At 36.1% G+C, this 26,391-nt stretch overlaps 1 protein-coding gene, 1 non-coding gene and 1 pseudogene across 5 annotated transcripts in view; all 3 read right to left on the bottom strand.

Moving 5' to 3' along the window:
• NCKAP1 (NCK associated protein 1) overlaps positions 1 to 26,391 on the bottom strand; it is a 130,461-nt gene that overhangs the window by 16,488 nt on the left and 87,582 nt on the right. For all 4 annotated transcript variants that reach the window (XM_066279298.1, XM_066279299.1, XM_066279300.1 and 1 more), the window contains 8 exons: positions 23,958 to 24,090; positions 20,059 to 20,178; positions 18,922 to 19,061; positions 17,658 to 17,789; positions 15,325 to 15,543; positions 15,001 to 15,131; positions 14,626 to 14,723; positions 2,630 to 2,723 (listed from right to left, as the gene is read on the bottom strand). In XM_066279298.1, the coding sequence (XP_066135395.1) occupies positions 2,630 to 2,723; positions 14,626 to 14,723; positions 15,001 to 15,131; positions 15,325 to 15,543; positions 17,658 to 17,789; positions 18,922 to 19,061; positions 20,059 to 20,178; positions 23,958 to 24,090 (1,067 nt within the window). The remainder of the gene's footprint in view (positions 1 to 2,629; positions 2,724 to 14,625; positions 14,724 to 15,000; positions 15,132 to 15,324; positions 15,544 to 17,657; positions 17,790 to 18,921; positions 19,062 to 20,058; positions 20,179 to 23,957; positions 24,091 to 26,391) is intronic.
• On the bottom strand, positions 9,798 to 11,402 carry LOC136337925 (MICOS complex subunit MIC60 pseudogene; annotated as a pseudogene).
• Positions 11,781 to 11,856, bottom strand: TRNAV-AAC (transfer RNA valine (anticodon AAC)). The gene has a single exon. It is a non-coding gene; the product is annotated as a tRNA-Val (tRNA).

The following is a 26,391-nucleotide window of genomic DNA, read 5'->3' as shown; positions in this document are numbered from 1 at the left end:
ACCAAAATTTTAATAGGAATGGAGTGGGAGAGCTGGAAGATATAACTTGGGTCTGAGAGTCAAGTTTCAAATTCAAGATTTTACCAGTGCATTAGTTTCAGGTGATAATAACAGGGAAGGTATTGCAAAAGCAAAGGTCTTCAAGAGCATCTTGTAGGTTTGTAGATGGTGACAATGTCAGGGCAGAAGTGAATGGAATGAATTTTAAAGAGGAAAAATCACTACATGAAGACTAGGATAATAAAAGACTGGAATAAGGGAACCAGTACTAGACCCAAGGAACACAGTGTCAGAGAACAGAAAGTAAGCAAAAGGGACATTACTAAATTTGCTTAAGTCACAGTTAGAAAAGCTAAAACTTAAAATTAATTCCAGATTGCCTCCCGATTCAGAGCTACTTTTAATAAATAATATTGCTTTTTCTTTATAAGGGTAATTTTAAAAATGTGTTTGTTGACTATGAAAATCAAACTGTTTTAAAAGTGCATCAACCTCAGGATATGGGGTGAAGGAAGCACAAACGCAGAGGTCAGAGATAAAAGAGAGAATTCTGAAAAACAGTTTCAACTGAAAAAGTAGTTTTCTCTATCTCCCTAAATAAGCTACCCTTGAAATGACATTTTTTTCAATCACACAAAAAAGATTTAATAAATTCTATTTAAAGGCAAATATGAGGGGAGTGGTTGCCTGGAGAGTGAAGGGATTGAGCAAAAGGAAAAAAAGGAGAAAAGGGTCATGGTAGAAAAAGAAAAATTTAATATATATGGGCCATTAAGACAATAATTTATCTTTTGATTTTGTCCAATTCCATAGGTCTTATACATGAAATTCAAGTAAACAGAATCTAGAAAAAGGTTACTTTGAAAACCTACATATTCTGCTTGGAATTTCAACAAATTCTCATTTTAATTCCACAAATAGGAGGGTTAAACTAACGGTAAATGGGCACAGAACAGTGCAGTGGCTTCGTTGCCTCTAACGAGATGATAATATCAAATGTTGTTTATCAGTAGAACGTTTAGGGTCAAGGTTAGTTGGGTGGTCAAATGAGTATTAAAAATGGTAGAAACATGAAAAATACAAAAATGTTAATAGTAAACAGAAAAAGATAGAAAATATAAGTATATGATATATAGTAAAACAATGAACAGAAGAGATCGAGTTGACAGTTAATAATTTCCAGCTAAATATTTATTCACACTCCTTCCTATATGCTACTACATCAATCTTTTTTTTTCATGTTTAAAGTACCACACAGTAAACCTGACCTTTTCTCCCTTTTTTGGTATACAGCTCTAGGGAAAAAAAATTGACGTGTAAATTTGTGTTATCACCATCACCAATGTGGTACACAATTTCATTACTGCCCAAACTCCCTTGTTTCTTTCTCTTTATAGTTCTGGTGACCACTGATTTGTTCTACAAGACAAATTGTAGTGTAATTTTATACTAATTTGCATTAAACAAGTTTATATTTTTTAAAGCAAAATAAGATAGCCTAATAAAGTGAACCTCTAAATCATTTTATAACTTTATAAAATCTGACATGTTGCAAAATGTTTAAAAGAAAACAGTCAAAGTCAAAGTATGTAAAATATGTAAATGGATTTAATTTTCTTAAGGATTACTTTTTATTTGGGAATATACACCTTCTGTTTTTCTCAAATACAAAGACTATTTTATTTGGGATGTCACTAATTTTTTAATGTTGGGAAGGCTTTTAAATCAATCAATAAGTAGGACTTTAAAATAATTTTTAATTATAATTTTGAGTTTAAGTACAAAAAGCAAGTAAAAATAAAATTAATTTAAGTGCATCTAAAATAGATACCTGGCTAAACAACTTACTAAATATTTAAGATTCACTGTAATTTAACAATATACCTCCCACAAAGAGTCAATGTTAATTGTCAAAAAGACATTAAAAAGGATTTTTTAAATTTGTAGGCTCAGGTTTTCATGCAATAAATACTAGGTTAACAATAAAAAGGGTAAATTACTGATTCACTTAACATAGATGTGTGAATTATAAAAACATGCTAAGGAAGTCAGACACAACAAAATATAATTTCGCCTATATAAAGTTCTAGAACAGAACATTTAACCTATAGTAATATGAAATCAGATAAGTTGTCTGGATTTGGGAATTGAGGATGACAAACTGACTTTAGAGGGGCATGAGGAAACTTTCTAGGGTGACAGAAGGGCTCCATATCTGATTATGGTAATGGTTACATGGATGGATGGATTTGTCAAAATCTATCACCACTTAAATGTATGCATTTTTAGTATATGTAAGTTATACCTCAAATTGATTTCTAGAAAGTTAGATATAAAATTTAATTTTCCTTTTGTCTAAATTAATATAGATTTACTATATCAAACTTAATAGGTTCATAAACAAAATGGTAATTATATTCATAAACATTTGACACATGGGACTAAGAGTATGATAAAAAAATTGTGAAACAGATACTTAGAAGATCCTGTGACTGTAAAATTTTCTAGTTCTCTTTATAAGCTCAACAATACTACTCATAATTGACTAGTATATTTATGTTAACAAATTTTGAGTAGAAGTAAGTACTTCTAGTCTTAATGCTTTTAAAAAGTATCATAAGTCACCCACATGATAATCTTTTAAAGAGTGCAGCCATCTGGTCTGGTTTATCGAAGCTGGTCCTCATTTGTGTTAGCACATCAACATTCTCCACCACAAGTTTCTAAAAAAAAAAAAAAAAAAAAAAAAATCCCAGATCAGACATATACCTTCTTGTGTGAATGAGATAAGAGCATGCTTGGAAATTATAGTCTGGCATACAGGAAATACAATTCGTGAAATCCAGATGTTCTACACTACATATTTTTGTTTTAATAAGTTAATCTTAATTTTTTTTACATAGGCTTAATGTTTTCTTCAGTTTGCAAATTAAAGAACAGAGGAGCTAAGGAAAAAGGCAATAAAGATCAGCAGTAGGATAAAGCATTATCTTTTCTCTAGACCAGAATAGCATCAATAATAAAAAGCAGACACTGAAGTGGATATACAGAGCAATAGATAGCCTAGAGGTCATGCTGAATATACACAAAAGGGAAACTAACTTGTTGGGGTATGGTACCGCTCCATGGAGATTATAATAGAGCAATATTTCCCAACACAAATTATCAAACAGAGGTGTCAACTACCTACCTTCTCTTTCACAGATCATCGAGAAAAGAAAAGAGAATAGAAAGAAGGGATATAAATAAGGAGAGTGAAGAACTACTCAAGAAAAGTTTAACTCATAAAAAATATTTTTCTTAAAAGAAACACTGGTTTTAGTTTAGAAATTATAACCTAGACAAATTAATTAATTTGATTCTGGGAGAAATAGATATATGTATTTGGAAAGCCTAGATATATGTATTTGAAATATCCAGGGATAAAGCCTGGATTTGGATCTATGTAACTCTGAATACATATATACAGGCTTCATCTCTGCAGATTTCAATTCAGCAGGTCTAGGTGCCAAGATATAGCAAACATACTGTTAAAGTGCCATAGGGATTTTGCTACAAGCCCAACGGCATGAAAAACTATACAGAAAATCTATAAAAATCATTTTCCCTATACTAGTATTAATTCAGTTTAGATTAATTCATATTGCTTCAGATTATTTTTTGTGTGTGTTCCCAATCAAATGTTAGCTTCAGTCACATTTATTTGCTAAATTCAACTTCTATAGTCTCTGATTAAACTGACTGCTCTCTCTAGTGCTAATTCAATATTTGTCCCACTCTAAAACTTGATTCAGCCTGACCAGGCGGTGGTGCAAAGACAGAGTGTCAGACTGGGACACAGAGGACCCAGGTTCAAAACCCCGAGGTTGCTGACTTGAGCACAGGCTCATCCAACTTGAGTGTGGGGTCGCTGGCTTGAGCATGGAATCATAGACATGATCCCATGGTCACTGGCTTGAGCCCAAAGGTTGCTGGCTTGAACCCAAGATGGCTAGCTTGAGCAAGGGGTCAGTCACTTGCTCTGCTGTAGCCCTCTGGTCAAGGCACATATGAGAAAGCAATCAATGACCAACTAAGGTGCCACAACAAATAATTGATACTTCTCATCTCTCTCCCTTCCTATCTGTTCCTGTCTGTCCCTCTCTCTGTCACAAAAAATATATAAATAAAATAAATTAATTTAAAAAAACTTGATTCAACCAATATATGCTCAGACTACATGCCCAATCCTGAGTGTTCATACACCTTGAACACAATTTCACATATCAGTGAAACAAACAAACCACTGAATTTTAAATGCACAACTATCTTATGTGCCAAATACTACCAATTAAACTGAAATATTTTCTAATTATTTGATTATAAGACACATACAATTTCAGAATTAATATAATTGTGCTTTAGAATCAATAAATTATAGTATATATTTAATAGTAAGAATACTGTAATCATTTTTAAGCTCCTGTACTAGGCAATTTATAAACAATTCCATTTACTCTGATCCACATGAGGAAGAGGATATTATGATTTTAAAACTAAGGAAACTAAGACTCAGCAGAAGTTAGATAACTTGCCCATAGTTGCAAAGATATTAAATTATAAACTTTGGAACCTGAATATAGGTATATCTGATTTAAAAATATATCCCCTTAACCCCTAAAGAAATGGTTTTTATTCTTCAGTGTACATCAGAATGACCTTGAGAACTTAATAATTAAAACACATATTGCTAAGTTAAAGCCTCACAAGTTCTGATTTAGCAGGTCTGAGATAAAACCAAAAACTGTGAGTTTTTAATAAGTTCCAAGGTAATGCTGCTGCTGATGATCTGGGGACAATTCTCTAACAACCATGAACAAAGCTTTTGTTTGCACATGACTCAAAAAACAGTTAATTATGTCTCCTCTTGAAATACATATATACACACACACAGACACAGAGCGCATAGATAGATAGATAGATAGATAGATAGATAGATAGAAATAGATATTTAAGATTTTATTCATTTTAGAGAGGAGAAAGAGAAAGAGAAAGAGAAAGAGAAGGGGTAGGAACAGAAAGTATCAACTCCTATACATGCCTTGACCAGGAAAGCCAGGGTTTTAAACCAGCGACCTCAATGTTCCAGGTCGATACTTTATCCACTGCGCCACCACAGGTCAGGATCCTCTTGAAATATGTATTTAAAATTTTTTTATTTTCTCCCTCAGGAGAGCATCCTGAAACAAAGCTCTCTATATATTTTAAAGCCATTGATTAATATCACTGATAAATGAACTGAAAGCTGAATTACAGGAATTATCAACTAAAAGGTTTAGAAAAAACTGAGACACAGCACATGAAATGATTTAATCTAGAATACTAAAATAAATTTGTTTTCTGTTAAAAAAGAAAGTTAAATTCTTGACACAAGTTGTATTTCGATTTCCTACACCCTCTGGGAAAAAAAAATCTCCTAAGGCTATGAAGAACTAAAAGAACTGACCTGTAAAATGCCAAAACAATTCTTTTGCCAGGACTGGAAGAATAAATTGACTCAACGGGCACAACTCCAAATGAAACACCCCAAGAATTTTAGTAGAAAAGAAGACTGTTTTCTTCTCCAGAAAGTAATAAACATATTTTACCTCAAGTACACATGCATAGTGTTGACTATGTCTGACACACGATTTATTCACAACCATTAAATATAAAGAAGTTCTACTTTTTAATTGGCACACAACTCTACTGTTTGAAACAAAAAGGTCCTCAACTAAAACAAGGTCATTTCTAAGATGAAAATGATGTAGGCACATAATATTTAGTTTATATCAATTTAGAAAATAAAAAATAAGTTGCAGAATGATTTAAAAGACATTTAACACAATAAATTCAAAAAACTAAAATGTTCTAGTCACATTCTAGTGTGGAGAGTTTAGTTACAATCTCTTCAGAGATATTTGATAACATTAAGAAAAAATGTCAATGTTCATATCCTCTGACCAGTTTCAGAAATTTTCCTACATAAATGCTCAAGTAAGTATATAAACTAAGCTAGAAGTTCTGGTTTAATATAGAGATTATCTATCCATTTAGCTGCTGTCTGTCCATCCATCATCCATCCATCTTTCTTCCAGAAGTTAAGGAGAAAAAAAAAGGCATAAACCTACAGTAACAAAAGAAATAACAGAGGATATAAAACTAAATGAGATGTCAAAAAACTTCTAGAATACGGAAGCTTGAGCAGAGATGAGAAATTGGATCATCAATTCTTGTAAAGGAGGTGCAACGAGAAGGCAAGCTAATGTGTGTCTCAGAGACTGCAGGCAGTGGCACAGAAAGAAAGCCTGAGGCTGAAAACAAGAGTTATTACATGTCTGAAAGGGGGTTGTTACATACACAACTTCTTCATATGTAGTGATATCAATAATGAGGACTCCAAATTCAGGACTACCAGGAACAGAAGGTGGGAGAGAGAATGACTTAAGAATCATGTCAGCAAGCAAGGTTAACCCTCCTATCTCCATCTCCAGTGGACTTCACTCTCCAGCTGGAAGTCACTGTCATCTTTTAAAGTCTAAGAAGAAGATATATTTCTCCAGAGAGAATTCTTATTAGCTTCTGCCAAGCACCTTAGGGCACTACTAACCCAGTACCACCTTAATAATCCAGGTTCCAGAGTCATTAGAAAAAGAGAACAACACAAACAGGGCTGCAAAGGGCTGCAAATCCTGGGGAGGAGTAAAGCATTTCCAATTCACTGTTACCTGAAGTATAACTCTTTAGGGTATCGATGTAAAAAGAGTGAAGAGAAATTTAATCAGACTTCTTATTCCCCACTTTGGGCAGGCTTTGAGTTTTATTTACAAACCCTCTTACCCAACAAGGCCATCAAAACTATAGATCAATTTGACAAATGTTACTTCTAGATCAGCAAATGTCCCCAGGTCAAAAGTGCGTTCAAGCCTGACCAGGCGGTGGCGCAGTGGATAGAGCGTCGGACTGGGATGTGGAGGACCCAGGTTCGAGACCCCGAGGTCGCCAGTTTGAGCACGGGCTCATCTGGTTTGAGCAAAAGCTCACCAGCTTGGACCCAAGGTCGCTGGCTCAAGCAAGGGGTCACTCGGTCTGCTGAAGGCCCACGGTCAAGGCACATATGAGAAAGCAATCAATGAACAACTAAGGTGTCGCAATGCGCAACAAAAAACTAATGATTGATGCTTCTTATCTCTCCATTCCTGTCTGTCCCTCTCTCTGACTCTCTGTCTCTATAAAAAAAAAAAAAAAGTGCCTTCAAGTGCTAGGATACCTCTGAGTTTCCACATTCTCCTTGATTCGGATCTAGAAAGATTTTTTTTTAGCTCTTCTTTTAAAAAATATTCTTTTTCTTTATATATCTCTCAGGGTTTTTAAATTAAGGGAGAAAAGGTGGTTTGAATAACCTACCCTACCAACATTGAAAGCAAAACTCTGTTTTTTTCCTGTAATTTCACAAATTAGGTTAGGCTCAAGAAAGTAATTGTATAGGACACGGAAACATGTAAAACAAATAGAATTATCACTGACAAACTGAGTACTTCTGGAGATTTTATCTCAATAAGATAGAATAGTATATAGCACATTGTCTATATGAAACATCATCCTAAGATTTATATGTAATAAAATACAAGAATACTTATGGAAGTATATGCCTCAGTACACAAAAGTTGAGACTACAAAGTCATGAGCAATACCTTCTCCAGTTCTTAATAAGATACCAGTAGTTCAATCCAGGGAAAACTGAATTATTTCTTTGGGGTTGTTAAAGAGGGAGCTCTAAGAAAATCATTGTAAAGGACTGTGCCATTACAAAAGATTCAATTTTTGGACCTTTGTTTTGAAGAAAATTAAATGATAAAGTCACAAGGCTAGAAATGTAAAGCTTTCATATTTATGGTTGACCATATGAAGCCCCTAAATACACAATATAATTGTATGTTTTTTTAAAAAGTCTTCCTGTAACTAACATTAAATCATTAATAAAAATATAAAAATTTTTATAAAAGTAAAATGAAAAGTCAGGTGAAGTGGCCCTGGCCGGTTGGCTCAACGGTAGAGCGTCAGCCTGGCGTGCAGAAGTCCCGGGTTCGATTCCCGGCCAGGGCACACAGGAGAAGCGCCCATCTGCTTCTCCACCCCTCCCCCTCTCCTTCCTCTCTGTCTCTCTCTTCCCCTCCTGCAGCCAAGGCTCCATTGGAGCAGGGACGGCCCGGGCACTGGGGATGGCTCCTTGGCCTCTGCCCCAGGCGCTAGAGTGGCTCTGGTCGCGGCAGAGCGACGCCCCGAATGGGCAGAGCATCGCCCCCGGTGGGCAGAGCGTCGCCCCCTGGTGGGCGTGCCAGGTGGATCCGGGTCGGGCGCATGCAGGAGTCTGTCTGACTGTCTCTCCCCGTTTCCAGCTTCGGAAAAATACAAAAAAAAAAAAAAAATCAGGTGAAGTGAGGATAATCAAAATTGTGAACATCAATAGTTTTAGAGAAAAATATGTTTCAGTATCCTAAACTATCTTGGTTTTGGAGCTTGCTACATTTAATGAGAAACCCAAGCTAATTCACAACCATGTATCTCAAAGATAATGAATCTGAACTCTTATACAAAAAGTTTTGTCTAGGTTCTGGACTCAAGTTTAATATCAGAAATTTCAAAAAGATTCCAGCCAAGAAACAATATTCTTACATCAGAAAATTCAATAGCATTTTAAAAGTCAACATTATGCATACTATTATCAAATCAACTTTAAACTAAATTTTGATAATATCTGAAAAAGAAATTACAATCACTCCAAGATATGAGGAAAATCTTAAAATATAAGCTGCTTCCATTTCTTTTCAAGAATAAAAACTTATCTGATGACATAAATACTTAAGTACACAAATAATAATTAAATTTATAAATATATTACTAAAACTATGACAAAACCTGAACTCAAAAAGATATGGAAATAATGGATAGTGTCTAACAAGATAAACTTTAAAATGAATGTTAATAAAGCAACAATTAGATCTAAAACTAAATTGTATAAAATGTAAGATGTGGAGAGCCATGGTTCAAGGTCATATGTGATAAAAATGAAAACTTATCTGACTGCAAGCTGAAATGTAAATCGTATGGTATAGCTATCAAAAGCATTAATTATGTCTTAAACTGTATTAGTAAGTACAGTGTCCAGAGCAGGTAAGTGACCCTCACTAATTGGATCTCTAACTGAAGTTTATTTTCAGACCAGGACACTATTCACTAATGTGAATAGTGAAACATGAATTTCAACAGGACCTTTTTGACAAACTCATTGAACAAGAATTACAGCTTTGTCAGCTCAGTTAAGAGCAGGTTGACAACTTTATTCTTGACAGCATACATCAGCACTATATGACTAAGAACCACTCAAGTATGGCAAGAATCGTAAGTAGTAAGAATCGTATAGAAGATTGAGACTGAATGTGAATATATTTCACATGGGGAAGAAAAAGATAATACACAACAGAAGTTTTTATTTATTGTTTGCTCCAAGGGCAAAATCAATAGTAATAGGGATCACAAACATTATTTTTTGATTGGCTCACAAGTCTGATCAGTAAAACCTGAAAAACAAAAAATGTTACACAAGTTGCAAAGGAAGTACTTAAGAGTTCACTAACATTATAGCAATTGGAAATAATATAAATAAAACAGCTGTTAACATCTAGAACAATATTCATAACCTGTTTCTTTCTCTAGGGCCTTTCTGAGACCCTGCAGCAAACACTTCACCTATTACTGCTGATTTCCTTTAACATGAACTAGGACTTTACGAAACTCTTCCTAGGCCTTATTCTTGCCATACTTGAGTGGTTCTTAGTCATATAGTGCTGATGTATGCTGTCAAGAATAAAGTTGTCAACCTGCTCTTAACTGAGCTGACAAAGCTGTAATTCTTGTTCAATGAGTTTGTCAAAAAGGTCCTGTTGAAATTCATGTTTCAGTCCCCATTCTTGTACACTGACAACGTCCTGTAAGTGATCAGTGTGGACAGCAGCCTATTTGAGAAGCTGGGTTTCTCATTTCATTTTCCACGGCATCTTTGACTTCCTCCAGCTTTCTGTCTTGTTCAGCCTGTATCTCACTCCTATGATTCCTCATGCTTTTGCCACTGCAGAGTCAAACTCCTACTTTTCTTCCAGCTTTTATTATTCCAAGGCTAATGCAATGTGCTGCTTCTCTGTGACTTTCTCTTCTGCTAGCTCTCAGTTCAGCTGGTCAATGCAATGATGTACATGAACCAGGGAGTTTAGATCATCAGTAAATAGCTTGTGTTAGCTAGGTCATAAACAGTCATCCCTTTCTACCCTGGCAAAACTTCTGGAGTTAATACGGTCTAATTCTTGCTTAAAGTCATCTGGGATTGGACCGCCAGCTCATGACACTGAGACACAACCTTAGTTTCACACTGAGATAGTTCAACATTTTGGACCATATTATCCAGATCAACTATCATGCTGTTAAAAGTTTCTCCTCTACAGCAGTTATGTGAGATTTGGCCCTAGCAACCACTTCTTTCTCTGCATTTTCAACTGCACTTTTCAACTTCTCTAAATCTTCTGTCTTTGAGAAGGTCATTGGCAACTTCATCTACTGCCTTTCTGCATTCCTTCAACGCACCCTCCACTGTGCACCACTGAGCTGAATTCTTAGCTGCAATCTCAGAATTTTCCATGGCTGCTTTCAACATGTTGGAGTGGGCAATACAGTCTGGACTGCAGCATTCTGAGCTACAACAGCCTGCTGAGTGATGCGAGCAGTTTGGCTCAAGAGCTTCTTCTAGAGATTCATGCTTAACTTTTCTCGTTGGGCAAGCTGCAACTTCTTCAGGTGAATGCTCCCTTCCAGAAGTTGAGGATGGCTTGGGTTTTCCTTTACCACCCACTTTGAGGGTGATCAGTTTTTATAGATTATTCGGCCTGAACCACAGCAGCAGGGACCGATGGTGTGTCACCTGCTGCTGTTGAAGCTGGAGTGTTTTCCTTTGGTTTCTGGAGTAGTGAGGCCGTTTATAGACTCTCTCATTACCTCGAATACACCTGGGATTTTTAGTGGACCAGACTGACTGGCTTCTTTGGCAATGGAACATTATGAGGTGAGAAAACAAGAACCACTTCAAAGTTTGTCTGAGTAAGGTATGGGTTTCTCTATACTTTCCCAGAAGTGGGAATCCCACTTGGCATACAGGAGAGTGCCACCAATCTCCACCAACAAACAAAAATCCAGCTCCAGTAATTTTGCCAGGAGCCACCAGAACTGCCTGAAGTAAAGTACTTACAGCATGGTTGTAATGGACAGAACATAAACATCCCACAGAGACAACTTAATGGGGCAGTCACACCAGATAACTGACAGGCCCACAACATCTTGGGTGGGTAGATGCACTGCTGGTAATATGCTGAAGCAAGTGAGTCAGAGGGGTGGGTGTGCATGCATGTGCCATAACAAGTGTTGGGTTTTTTTTGTCTTTTTCTGAAGTGAGAAGCAGGGAGGCAGAGACAGACTCCGGCATGTGCCCGACCAGGATCCACCTGCATGCCCACCAGGGGGCAATGCTCTGCCCATCTGGAGCATTTGCTCCTTTGCAACTGGAGTCATTCTAGTGCCTGAAGCAGAGGCCAGGGAGCCATCCTCAGCACCCAGGCCAACTTTGCTCCAATGGAGCTTTGGCTGTGGGAAGGGAAGAGAGATAGAAAGGAAGGAGAAGGGGGAGGGTGGAGATGTAGATGGGCGTTTCTCCTGTGTGCCCTGGCCAGGAATCGAACCTGGGACTTCCACATGTTGGGCCAACACTCTACCACTGAGCCAACCAGCCAGGGCCCAAAAGTTTTTAAACATAAAAACTGTGATCTTCTCAAAAGGCAGTATCTGCCTACTGACATAAGAATTACTATTCAGACAGAAACCAACTAGAGATACACAAATAAGAATTACTATTCAGATAGAAACCAAAAAACAAAACCAACAAAAAAACATAGTTCAAAACCAATATAACTAGAGAGAGACAGTAACTGATGAGCCTGTTTCATTCAGAGACCAGATCACTCACCCAGGAAAATGTAGTATATGCTCCTATGTCAAATAAAGGTTGGTGAAAGGATCACTTAGATCCCTTTCATTTCTAAATGTACTAGCATAAGCTCTGGAGCCAGAGAGACTATACAAGTTCAAACTTTAGTGTCACCACCACTTGTTAAGCATGTGAGGTTGGATACGTTACTTAATCTTTCTTAGTCTTACTTTCTTAATTTGTAAAATAGAGAAAATTTCTGTTTCAATGACTTGAAGGAGGTAATAATACATATGTAAAAAGTTTATAGAAAAGTCCTGGAACAAAGTAAAGAGTCAAGAAAGATAGCCGTTTTATTTATACATCCAACTAATATTTACCAAGCATTTACAATGTGTTGGAAACTAATTTAGCACTAAGGTTTTAAGAGAATTAAAGAAAGGTTTTACTCCAGTTAGATTGGCATTTAACACATATATGATATGGAAGGTCACAATTACACATAAAGCTGGATAAAGAGAATAGAAAGTGATGCTTGCTATTTTAAAATGTGTGGTCAAGGGAGGATTTTCTGATATGATGACATTTTAATAATGCATGGGTATTATGAGAAGGCAATCTAAGGCATTATCTCCATGAAGAGAATTTGAAGTAACAAAACAAGCAGGCCAGCCAGACTGGAGGAGTAAAGAAGATAAGGGAAAGCGAAAGGTCAGATCCTACAGAGGCCTTCCAGTACTGCTAAGGTCATCAGATGCCTCTGAACTCTCACAGATATGAATACAGAGATCCAAATAGGCTAATTTTATTACTACATCACAACACTTGAGCAACCACATCAAATGGCAAAGAAGCATTAAAAACATTTAGAATTCTAGAAGTACCTATTTATTTAGTTGAAATAAAAAATAATTGGCAGAAGTAATTTACTGAGCCATAATTCCTCTATTATCTCATAAATGAAAGGAACACAAAATGAAAATGAGAAATCTGTTACCTGAGAATAGCACAGAAAAGAGATAATGTATTTACAGGGGAATGAGTCTAATAAATAAGAAAGATATTGCTTTGAAGAACCAAATCCAGCATTACAATGTTTGTATATTTCAAATCATATTAAGTATAAAGTTTATGTATTTTAAAAACACTTTCAGTAGAAAGTATCTAAAAGTTGACTTCTAAGTAAGGATAGTAAAACATTCTTTTAAAAAAGAACAATGAGAAGGCCCTGGCCGGTTGGCTCAGTGGTAGAGTGTCGGCCTGGCGTACAGAAGTCCCGGGTTCGATTCCCGGCCAGGGCACACAGGAGAAGCGCCCATTTGCTTCTCCACCCCTCCCCCTCTCCTTCCTCTCTGTCTCTCTCTTCCCCTCCTGCAGCCAAGGCTCCATTGGAGCAGTGATGGCCAGGGCGCTGGGGATGGCTCCTTGGCCTCTGCCTCAGGCGCTAGAGTGGCTCTGGTTGCAACAGAGCGACGTCCCGGAGGGGCAGAGCATCGCCCCCTGGTGGGCAGAGCGGAGGGGCAGAGCATCGCCCCCTGGTGGGCAGAGCGTCGCCCCCTGGTGGGCGTGCAGGGTGGATCCCGGTCGGGTGCATGCGGGAGTCTGTCTGACTGTCTCTCCCCGTTTCTAGCTTTAGAAAAATACAAAAACAAACAAACAAACAAAAAAAACAATGAGAGAATAATGACATGAATACCAAAATGATCATTATTCAGTATTTACCATGTCATGCACAATGCCGAGTACTCAAACATTTGACATGTATTAATCAGCACATATAATCCTCTCAAGATAAAAGCTTAGTTTAATCTTTGCCAAAAGTCAAAACTCATAACTGACTGGACTGAATTTCAGGATAGCCTAACTTGAAAGCTTGAGTTCTTAATCACTGGGTGACACTGCCTCTCCTTTTAGTGACACTGACTCTTGCCATCTATTTATTCACTCAGCAAAAAATTATTTACCTTGCAGGAATTGACTTATCCAATATCTTTGCTCAATTTTCAGTAAATCAGATTTCAAAACAAAGATGCTATTAAAAGACCATGCTAGGCCCTGGCCGGTTGGCTCAGTGGTAGAGCGTTGGCCTGGCGTGCGGAAGTCCCGGGTTGATTCCTGGTCAGGGCACACAGGAGAGGCGCCCATCTGCTTCTCCACCCCTCCCCCTCTCCTTCCTCTCTGTCTCTCTCTTCCCCTTCCGCAGCCAAGGCTCCACTGGAGCAAAAGATGGCCTGGGTGCTGGGGATGGCTCTATGGCCTCTGCCTCAGGCACTAGAGTGGCTCTGGTCGTGACAGAGCGACGCCCCGGATGGGCAGAGAATCAACCCCTGGTGGGCGTGCCGGGTGGATCCCAGTCGGGCGCGTGTGGGAGTCTGTCTGACTGCCTCCCCGTTTCCAGCTTCAGAAAAATACAAAAAAAAAAAAAAAAAGACCATGCTAGTGCTATAATTTCATTTACAAATGAGGACTTTCATTTTCATGTCAGGTTAAAGTAACATTCTAGGCTTGCTGCTCATTTTCTTGAAATGTTTTTTCAGGAATTCATGTTTATAAACTAACATTAATAAAGACTACATTACCTTAAGTTCAGCAACTTGGGATGAAATATGCCACATAAGGCTTTCACTTAGGAACTTCATACCATATGGGCCTAGCAGTTCTGACAATGACCTCATTTCTGAAAGGAAATGTAATTAATTTTAAACTCTGACAAAGCAAATTCTTTAAGAAAATCACATGAAACTTCTGAAATATTACATTATAGAAGCAAATTATTAATGAAAAAATCTTGAGAAGTCTCTACAGTAAAAAAAGGTAACATTTAAGTGCAAAGGTAAACCTAAGATATAATGTATAATTATGCATATAATTGAATGCAAAGAGTCATAATAGAATCAAAAGCCAAGAAAGTCAAGGTTTCTTCATTCTCTAAAACATGTCACAGTATTAATCACCTGATATGTCAGAATATTCCTCTGCATTGAATGTTAATTCATTTTCTGTAGGTAAGTTCACAAATGCTTTCATTGCAGGGAAATAGGCTATATGGCCGTTGCTCACTTGTCTTAACAAAGTTTCCAAATACCTAAAGAGAAAAGTAAATTTATAACCAAGAGAAACTGTTTAATTCAAAATGTATTACGGTAAACATTCTTGCATATAATTTTAAGTTGACTAGTAACATGAATGAGCACTTATCCATAAAAAAAAAAACTTTCCCAAGTATTTCATTACAAAGAAACTTTACATCATTCCAAATTTCCAAATGTGTTCCTTACCAATTTGTATACAGACTCGTAATGGTTGGCTCTCCATGACTGTCTAAATGTTGTGTTTGTTGAAGAAGAACATTATTAAATACTCTTGTAATATCAATTTGCACATAGTTTTCTATCGACTGAAGTACAGTCATGTATGCTCTTACACTTGTTAGAAGCTCTGATGGCTTTGCAATTTCTTGTGTGGCTTGATTATACATAGTCATTCCAACAATTGACCTGACGCAAAAAAGAAAGTAAGAAAAGAGTTCTGACTTTTTCATTTATATAAATAGGCCGTTCAATCTACTAATATTAAATAAACAATAAAATTAATTTCAAATATAATTCATTACAAGCGATGAAATTACTATCCTTATCGTCTAACAAAACAACATAAAAAAAGAATGACTACCTAAAAGCTCCAATGAAATGAGAATACCAATCATTTTTAAGGATAAAATCCTTTAACATAATACGTTGTCTATAGCAAGTATAATGGACTATTTAGGTCATAGCTTGAACTCATTTGGCACTGTTATGTGCCAGTAATTTTTTAGGATGTGTGTGTGTGTGTATTTATCCTGTAATTCTTATATTTAATAAGCCCTACTATGTAATTATTACAACTGTTTCACAGATAAAAAAAGAACAAAAGAAAAAACTAAGACTTAGAACTCAAGTAAACTGATCAAGGTCACTTTGTTTGGAACTGATGAGTATAGGGTTTGGAACCACATCTGCCTAAGTTAGTGCTGCCTTTCAACAAAATGCACTATAGTCAAAACAAGGCAACAAACACAAAACTTCATTGTTCTTTAATCATTTATAGCATATAAAACAGTAATATGTATTAGATTTGTAAAGTTCTTAAACCTGTATTTGTAAGGACAAATCTTCAAAAACAGACAAATCTCATCATTAGAAACAGTCCAAGATGACCAACTAAAGACAAAAATCTTATCCTTGCTTATAGCCCCTAAGATTATGCTCAAGTGATCAACTAAAATCAACCAACTAATACAAGCTACATGTGGTGACTCTAAAACCTTTTCCCAGGTAAACGAGTTTACAGCCTTGGCTTGATCCTGATCACTGAGACAGATGTTTGATAAAAAGACTACCTACTTTTCTGTGATCAATGGAACAGACTACATATTTACAGAAGGAAAACACAGCAACTATAAACTGAATCCTACCTTCCACCCACCACTCTAACCCCCACCTAGTTGAGAATAATCAATCCAGAGGCATAATGTCCCTTTGTTTTAAATACTAGAACATTCTGAGTTTTACTGTCAGGATGCCTGCCTTACAAAGGACAGCAAAAGATCGTCTTTGTCCAACACCAGACTTTTCTCTAGTTAACTGAAGACTTAACAATCAATTTACTGCCCACTTATAATATTTTCCTATTTTATTCCCTAAATGTTGTAGTTTTCTCACCAACAGTAGCTCTAAGCTTTATATAGTTTCATTACTACTCAGTACTTAACACAATGTTAAGCATGTGGTACAAACACTACTGGTTAATGACTATAAAACTTGGAAAAAATCTTTGATAATATAGGGTTTTATCAGTTGCTCTAAGGCCTTCAAGACAATCTTGTCAACTCAATCAGTGCTTTCTTCAATAAGTGTGTAACTTTAGCAAAAAGAGTAAGAAACATTCATACAGTTGAAAAGGTTTCTGACATACCACATGCAATATCACTTTAAGAAACATTACATATAACTTAAGAAACTCCAGAACTGAATGCCTCAAGAGTCTAGAATTCTATTGGCATAACAGCATACATTTGAATCCAGAAAAGATGAAAGAGTTCATTTAGTCCTGAGGTTTTTGAACATTTAAATGTGGCTCCCGGTAGGATATGTATCCAGCATCACAACTCAGTACACACATGTGTACATACATAACTAAAAAGTGTTGTGAAGCAATAGTCATATTTACTATATTCAATGCACTAATTCTTTTTCTACATCTTTTTAAAAATGTTAATTATAGTATTCTACTCGGATTTCATGACCCCACTGCATTGCCACCAGCTGAAATACACTGATTCACTGATTTGCTCAAATTTTCTCATTTTGCTTATAAGGAAGCTAAGGTTCCCTGAAATTAACTGGCTTTTCCAGTGTCATAACTAGTTAATAACAAGTATGGGACAAGAATCTGAGTAATTTAAGGAATTCCCAGTTCACTATTCTTTATACCTCCTAGTTCATTATTCTTGTATTACACCAATTCCATTAATGCTTTTCTTCATGAAATACTGTGTATGTATGAAGAATAAATATAACAAACTCATTAACTGAACAAACCAACAAAAATAGGTTATGTTCTTTCTTACTTAGTAAAGCGGATTTCCAGATGGGAAGTCAAATATTCTCGAGGTGTAAAGGTATGTTCCCAAACTGCCATATTTGGTACATAATTTATAGAGAAACACAACTCAGAAAGTGCAGTGTGCAATTTATCAAGGCTGAAAAATATTAATAAACAGAAAACAAAATGTTCAACACTTCATCATAGCAATACAGAATTAATTTTATAAACATACCACATCGTATTTGGGAACAACAGTTACAGAATTCAATTTCTCTCCTAAAGACACAAAGTTCAAAATCTTTAAGGATATCCCTAACATTGAGAAAAATTTCTCTAGAAATAAGCTCATTTATTTGTTTTTTCCATCAGATAATGAATATGCTGACTTAATATACAATAATGAGCTTATTCCATCCTCATAAAGACAGTATTTTCCAACTCCTATAGTACTTTGTTGCAGAAGAAGAAAGTGGTCTACAAAATGGCAAATAGCTTATTTAATATAGGAAGCAGTATACTTTAAACAAAAACGACTCACCCATTATTGCTCACCTATGCCTCCCTCCAAGTAAATAGCCCCAAATGGTACCAGTTATACATGACAGCATGCCAAAATAAAGTCTCAGATAGCTGACTTTAAATAAATTGAAAGTAAAAGATATTTTATTAGTGTACTACTAAGTTTTTAGACAGATTCCTGGCCTTCAGTATTCTGTATATAAAGTAAAACAACATTATGTATTACGCCTATTTTCTTAAAAAACCCAAAACATGTATTTTGAGATGAAATAAGCACTAAACAATTAATTAAATACAGAGAGGTAAAAAATAAATAAATGACTAGGAAATAAAAAAATTTACAGCCCTGGCTCGTTGGCTCAGTGGCTAGAGGATTGGCCCAGTGTGCATATGTCCTGGTTCAATCCCTGGTCAGGGTATACATGAGAAGTGAACATCTGCTTCTCTCCCCCTCTATGAGCCAGTGGCTCAACTAGTTCGAGCATCAGCCCCAGGCACTAAGGATAGCACGGTGGTCTGAGCATAGGCCTCAGGCACTAAGGATAGCTCAGTTGATTCGAGCATTAACCCTAGACAGGGGTTGGTAGGTGGATTCCAGTCGGGGTGCATAAAGGAATCTGTCTATCTCCCCACCTCTCACTTAAAAAAATAAAATAAAAATTTACAATTACTAGCACTCCCTCAGTATTAATGCCATACAAAAAAAAAATGAAAACAAACAAAAAAACCTGTAACAAAAACATACATAATAAAAGTGGATGGCTTACTTGGTCACTACCAGCCTGTTTTTCCTCATGCTCTCAACTCCTGGTTTTTCCCTTTCAGGTTCCCCTTTCTTACCAGTTTGTTTTTTTGACTTCTTATTCACTGCTTGACTAATGGTTTTGGCACAATGCTTGGGCAGCAACTAAATTTAAAAAGAATGAAACTGTGAATTATACTAATTATTTTGAAAAAAACATTAACTATTTAATTAATTCTTAGCTATCCATATGGAAAGCTAGTAGAAAATATCCTGCTAGCACCAAGAACAGAGATATAAATGAAAGTAGGATTTACCGAAGCATTCTAATAAGCTTAGTGAAAATATATTGCAATAGGTAAGTCTTGTATGAAGAAGCACTTCACAGGGGAAGTTATATCAAGATTGCAGTTCAGCCCTGGCTGATTTTCTCAGTGGATAGAGCACTTGGCCTAGTGTGATGATGTCCTGGGTTCGATTACTGGTCAAGCCACACGTGAAAAGCGACCATCTGCTTTTATCCTCACCCCCACCCCACCCCACCCCCGCTCTCCTATCTCTCTTCCCCTCTGGCAGCCAGTGGCTCAATGGGTTCAAGAGTCCACCCCGGGCACTAAGGATAGCTCAGCTGGTCCAAGTGTCAGCCCCAGACAGGGACTAACAGGTGGATCCAGGTTGGGGCACATGTGGAAGTCTAGAATCTCCCCTCCTCTCACTAAAAAAAAAAAAAAAGAAAAAAGAAAAAAAAGAAAGACTGCAGTTTAAATAATAAGTAAAAACAGACAAAGTAAGCAAAATGAGAAAGAACATTTTACCTGAAGGAAAATGGCCTAAGAATAAAAAAACTTAGGACATAATGCAGTCAGAATCTAGTGAGAATTACTAGGTGATGAAGCATAAATGCAGACAGGACAGAGAAGTTTGAACTATTAGGAAGGGACTTAAATGCCAACCAAGGGGTAGATTTTACACTGTAAGAAATCCTAAAAACAGTGGCAATTTTTTAAAAACCTATTAATGGAGCCTCATACCAAGAAGTAATGAGATTTACTGTGAGTCTGAGAATAAGAAAATGGAAAATAAAAAAAATAACTGGCTGACAAATAATTTTCTTGCCTTCAACATAAATTTCTTATCTATAAGGAAACATTTAAATTATTACCTGGTCACTGAGAGTACACTGTTCTGTGCAAATATCAGTGATAAGATTTCGAGCTTGTTTGGCCATTTCATCCAGGAACATATTACATAAGGAAAGACTGCGATCTCCAATATGATGTCGCTATTAAAGCAGAATAACAACAATTTAAAAAGTAGTTTGAAATAAAACTTCTTAAATAGACACAGAAAATAAGGTTATAGTCTATTCTACAATAAGGGGTGAGGGTTACAAATTGTTACATACATTATTTTTGTGCTGCTAAAACACATGTAAAAGAATATAAAAATATTTAAATATACAAAATATTGTCCCCAGATCTGTCATGATACCTTATGAAGGGATGGAACAGCCCAAATACAATTAAATAACGTTTTACTTTATTTAAGGAAAAATTTCAAATAACATATAGTAAAAGCTTTGTTTAAGCAAATTCTGACTCCTGAAAGATAAAATGTATCTTGCCATGCTTCTTTCTGAAAAAAGAACACTGAACTAGCAATGCTTCAAATTTGTTAGACTGATTTATTTAAAATATAGATCTGATTCACTACTAGCTTCAATGGTTCAGAAACGCTGAGACTGGAAAACAAAATCAGTAATGTTTCTTAGCATGTCACAAGTGTATCTATGATCTGTCTTTTGCCTCTCGCTGCAGTAGTGAGAAGAGACTTCAGGACAACAGCAGAAGCAGAGACCATTTAGCAAACTATAACAATCCAGGCAAAAGATGCTGTGGCTGAAGAGCAGAGGAAGAGGTCGGAGTGTGGATGCATACAAAGGAGTGCCGACGACACAAAATGCTCCAAGGTTGGGGGTGAGGTAAAAGACCAAGAGTTCTATTCTGTATATATTACATTTCACATAGCTAAAAGTAACTAAACTGCAGCAGAATATTAAAATAATCTACAGCTACAGGTAAAGGACTGGGCTGGAGATACAAATTTGGGAGACATCAGCATGGTAAAAATTTTTAACCAATGAGACTGGAAAAGATGAGGGAACTACTGTACTGACAGTACAGATAGAGCAATACATTTCTTGTTTTCCATTAGAGCTGGCTGCTATAATCCCAGAATCCTCCTTACCCAGCAGAGTGTAAATTTCAAGTCTAGTTCAAAAGATACTGTCTTTATGCAAATTTAAGTAATCCAGTTCAAAATGAGGCCTCAGCATTAATAAGTTATTCTGGAGGCTTTTTCTACAACAACACCTCTGATCTAAACAAGCCTGATGGCTAAGCTAAAATTATAAAGCCAGACTGCACAGAGTAGGCACAGCAACTTACTCTATCCTCACCCTCAGGTCAATTCGCTCAGTGCTCCCGGAGTGCCTCATGTACATTTCTACCACAGCACAGATCACCAGATCATGGATGTGTCAAGGGCAGAGATTGTGTGTGTCTTTGCATCTTTTTCTCACAGGATTTATTTAACAAGGCAGCTGGGAAATACAGTCTTTAACAAATTAGCTAAATGAAAACCAGAAGAGTGCCACTAATTAGCTGCATGACTATAAGGGAGAAAAAATAAACTCAGTTCACCAAAGACTTTCTTTATCTGTAAACTAAGAATAAGTACCAGCAGTACTGCTTTCACTTTGTCATAGCAACCAAATGAAAAAAAGGAGAATGCTGTATAAATCTTATGCTTCTATATAAACACAGTATTATTTACCTGTTGTAATTATTTAATAAGAATTGACTCTTATGCTATTTAGGAACCATACCTTTACCAACTAATTAAGGCAGAAACATTAAAATAAATGATATAAGATAGAAAATGGTCAATATTATAACAATATAAAATACTATAAAAATATGGCAAAGGAGGGACAAATTCTTACAGGAGAAATATTGAAAATCTTTTGGAAAGGTGAGATTTAAGCTGATCACCGAGGTAAGAGTACAACAGATATGGACGCAGTGAGATTAATTTTATGTATGAGGAAAGCCTTTAAGAGGCTAAAAGTATGGTTTGCATATAGTTTGTAGGAAGTGAAAATTATATATAAAAGGAGTGAGAGTAGAGGCCATCAACAGATGAGTGAATTAAAACATGTGGAATACACATATAATGATTATTCAGCCATAAAAAAAGTTTTGATATGTTCTATAACATGGATGAACCTTAAAATAAGCCAGAAACAAAGGGACAAATATTCTGATTTCACTTATATGAACTACTGAAATAGGCAGATTTATTAACAGAGAGTAGACTAGGGGATACCAAATGTAGGAGGGATGAGAAATTACTGCTCAGTGGTTACAGAGGTTTTACTTAGGGTGATGAAAGTTTTGGAAATAGACAGTGGTGATGATTACACAACACTGTTCAAGTAATTAATGTCCCCACCCCCATTCTCTCTTCCCCTCATGCAGCCATGGCTTGAATGAGCAAGTTGGCCCCAGGCGCTGAAGATGACTCCATGGCCTCGCCTCAGGTGCTAAAATAGCTTGGCTGCTGAGCAATAGAGCAGAGGCCCCAGATGGGCAGCACATCAACCCCAGATGGGGGTTGCCGGGCGGATCACAGTCAGGGCGTGTACAGGAGTCTGTCTCTCTGCCTTGCTGCCTCTCACTTGATTAAAAAAAATAATTAAAATAAAACATTTTAATGTTAGATATATGTGTTTTTTGTTGTTTTAGATTTTAAAGTGAAAGAGAGTTTATTAGTAAAGCGGTGGGTTAAAAACAATAAAAAAGAATGGAGTCAAGATCAAATCATTGAGAATTTAAACACCAGGCTGAGAAATTTTTAGTCTTCAAATGCAATGGAGGACCACTGATGATTCTTTAAGAAGAAAAGAAGCACTCTGGCAGCACTGTATTAGACATATTTAAAGGCAGGAGCACACATGAAGAATACTGAAAATCTGAACTACAATAGTGACAAAAGCAATGGAAACTAGAGGATGAATTCAAGAAATGGTACCACACAAATAAAAATAAGAGGATTTGATGGGTAATATAATGAGAAAGATTACAATGAGGAAAAAATTAATAGCATATCTTAGTAGTATAGAAAGCTTGGGAAAAACTTATTAAATCTAAAAACTCTATAAATCTATTAAAATTAGTTGTTAATATCCTGACAGCTATTAATCTTAAAAGCACTCCCTAATAAACTTCTATAAGCTAATCTCTATTTCAGAGTTTGCTTCCAATGGAATACAATCTGCATCAGATGTTATACCTAATGCTTGAATATAAAAATAAAAATGCTACTGGCATCTGTAAGTTTCTTTTCTATAAGTTCTATAGTTTTAAGTAAAAAGACTTAACACTAAGTTAAATTATAAAGAACTGTATTATTTAATTTTACTATATATTATCACATTTATATATTTGTTCCTTAAAAATTAGAATACCAAGTACATTTTTTATATAGTTGGTATCAAACTACTGATTAGTTCAATTATTCACTATTTCTCTGTGCCTGTACTCCAGTGAGTATGCCTTACAAATATCAGCAAATCTAGATTTTACTTACTATATCTATTGTATTGACAAGTCAGTGAAATTCCTCTTTGATATGTTTATGTTTAGACTATGCATTCAATTTTCAAGTCTTTTCAATAACAGTTTAAGAGTAAAAGTATGGATACAAAATCAATTACTGTATATAACTTTACCGTTAAATCTTGATATCTGACCTACTATTTCCTTTAATAAAGGTAATTTTAAGTGACTTTATGATGTTTTTATAAGTATTTATCCACCCATCCAAATATATATCTATTATATCTATATCAAATACCTATTCAAGCAGTCTTCTGCATTGGACATAGATGCATTAGATGGGAAGCTAGGTAATTAAGACTTTGTGAACATTTCGTTGGCTACATGTCTGGTTTAGTTTAATCTGTATACCATATAAATCAGTATACTACTCTAAAATTACCTCTTCTGGACACAATTCATGTGTGCAACTCATAAAATGAGTGCAAAGTAGTGGAAATGCAATTGAGTATCTTGACTGAGAGGGTAACTCCAAACACTGCTGAAACATCTTCTCAAAAGCACGACTATAAAAACTATACAAAAAAAAACAAATTAAAAATTAGAATAAATTTTTAGTTAAAATTTTTATGATACAGTAACTTATAGTTATTTGATTCAAGTGAATGAAGGTTACTAACTAGTAACATTATTCCCTTAAGATAATAGTTATTATTTTTCTAAAGACTATCTCTTATAAACCAGTAATCATTTCAGGGTAATAAAGATATTATTTGTGTAACATTACAAATTAAAAAGAAAACAGAAAATAAACCGTATCTATGGCACATGAATATATGACATTCAAATCAAACATCATCAGATTTCAAAAAAGTTAAGGCACTATTAATTGTAAGAAACACCATTATTTTATGTACCACTAAGAAAGAAAAGCAGTAAATAAAACAAAACACCACCAGTTTTAAATTACTTCCAGATTAAAGAGATGTTAAGTGTAAAAAAATGAGTCAACAAAATATATTACATTTCAGATTAATAAGACAAACAGAAACAATAAAGATATCTTTATTTTGGATATGGCAAATAAAATAAGAATGATAATGAGAAAATGGATAAAAATTAATTAAATGACTGAAAATTATAAACATTACTCAAATTAATTTCATTCCCAAGAAGGGGAAGAGAACTTTCTAATTGTTGTATTCTCCTTTTAAAATAAGAACCTTTCTGTAGCTTAAAAATAAAATATATAAACATACAATGTTTCATGTTCTTTCTAAGGAAGCCTTTGGGACAATAATACACAGTTACAAACAACCTTAAAAATTCTTTTAGCCTGACCAGGCGGTGGCACAGTAGATAGAGCATCAAACTGGGATGCGGAGGACCCAGGTTCGAGACCCCGAGGTCACCAGCTTGAGCGCGGGCTCATCTGGTTTGAACAAAAGCTCACCAGCTTGGACCCAAGGTCGCTGGCTCGAGCAAGGGGTTACTCGGTCTGCTGAAGGCCCGCGGTCAAGGCACATATGAGAAAGCAATCAATGAACAACTAAGATCTTGCAACAAAAAACTGATGATTGATGCTTATCATCTCTCTCCGTTTCTGTCTGTCTGTCCTTGTCTATCTCTCTCTCTGATTCTCTCTGTCTCTGTAACAAACAAACAAAAAAAAACCTTTTAAATTTGGCATGTGATGTATTGTGTCTTATGAGTTACTTTAAGATACCCGAGGCCCTGGCCGGTTAGCTCAGCAGTAGAGCATCAACCCAGCATATGGAAGTCCTGGGTTCAATTCCTGGTCAGGGCACACAGGAGAGGTGCCCATCTCCTTCTCCACCCTTCTTCCATCTCCTTCCTTTCTATCTTCTCTTCCCCTCCTGCAGCCAAGGCTCCACTGGAGCACAGTTGGCCCGGACGCTGAGGATGGCTCCATGGCCTCTGCCTCAGGTGCTAGAATGGCTTCAGCCACAACAAAGCATCGCCCCCTGGTGAGCATTCCGGGTGGATCCTGGTCAGGCACATGCGGTTGTCTGACTGCCTCCCTGCTTCTAACTTCAGAAAAATACAAAAAAATAAAATAAGATACCCCTGATGCCTTCCTCCCTTGCCTGGTGGAGTTCTTCTTAATTAAGGCCACTCTTAACAAACTGCCAAGACAGTGCAAACTGGGTTATTTTCCAAAATAAAAGCAATAAAAAGCTTTACATCAGGGATCCCCAAACTTTTTACACAGGGGGCCAGTTCACTGTCCCTCTCACTGTTGGAGGGCCGGACTATAAAAAAAACTATGAACAAATCCCTATGCACACCGCACATATTTTAAAGTAAAAAAACAAATACAATATTTAAAACAAAGAACAAGTAAATTTAAATCAACAAACTGACCAGTATTTCAAAGGGAACTATGCTCCTCTCACTGACCACCAATGAAAGAGGTGCCCCTTCCAGAAATGTGGTGGGAGCCAGATAAATGGCCTCGGGGCCAAATGCAGCCCGCGGGCCGTAGTTTGGGGACCCCTGCTTTATATAATAACAGCTATTCAATACATAGGAACTACTATCATTATCCACTGAGAATTTAGCACCTTAGAAAAAAAGGGACTCACTAAGTTATTCCAATCAGCTTTTCTAAAGGAAAAAAGGCTAAGAAATAGAACCAGAGTTGATATTATATCCTGGCCTGACAATCAGGTTCATATATCCATTCAAACATTTAATAAATACCTACTATGTTAGACACCAAGGAAATAAAACATGACCATCTTCAAGGACCATACAATGAGAAAAAAGGGGGCAAAAACTTATACATTACTAAATATAACTAAAGAGGCTATGAGAGAAGCCAAGGAGATTGGAGAAGAATGGAGGGAACAGTC

This window comes from Saccopteryx bilineata, chromosome 5 (assembly GCF_036850765.1).
Source record: "Saccopteryx bilineata isolate mSacBil1 chromosome 5, mSacBil1_pri_phased_curated, whole genome shotgun sequence".
Lineage (NCBI taxonomy): Eukaryota > Metazoa > Chordata > Mammalia > Chiroptera > Emballonuridae > Saccopteryx > Saccopteryx bilineata.
The sequence above is the reverse complement of the archived record's forward strand: the minus strand, read 5'-3'. Positions and strand labels throughout refer to the sequence as shown.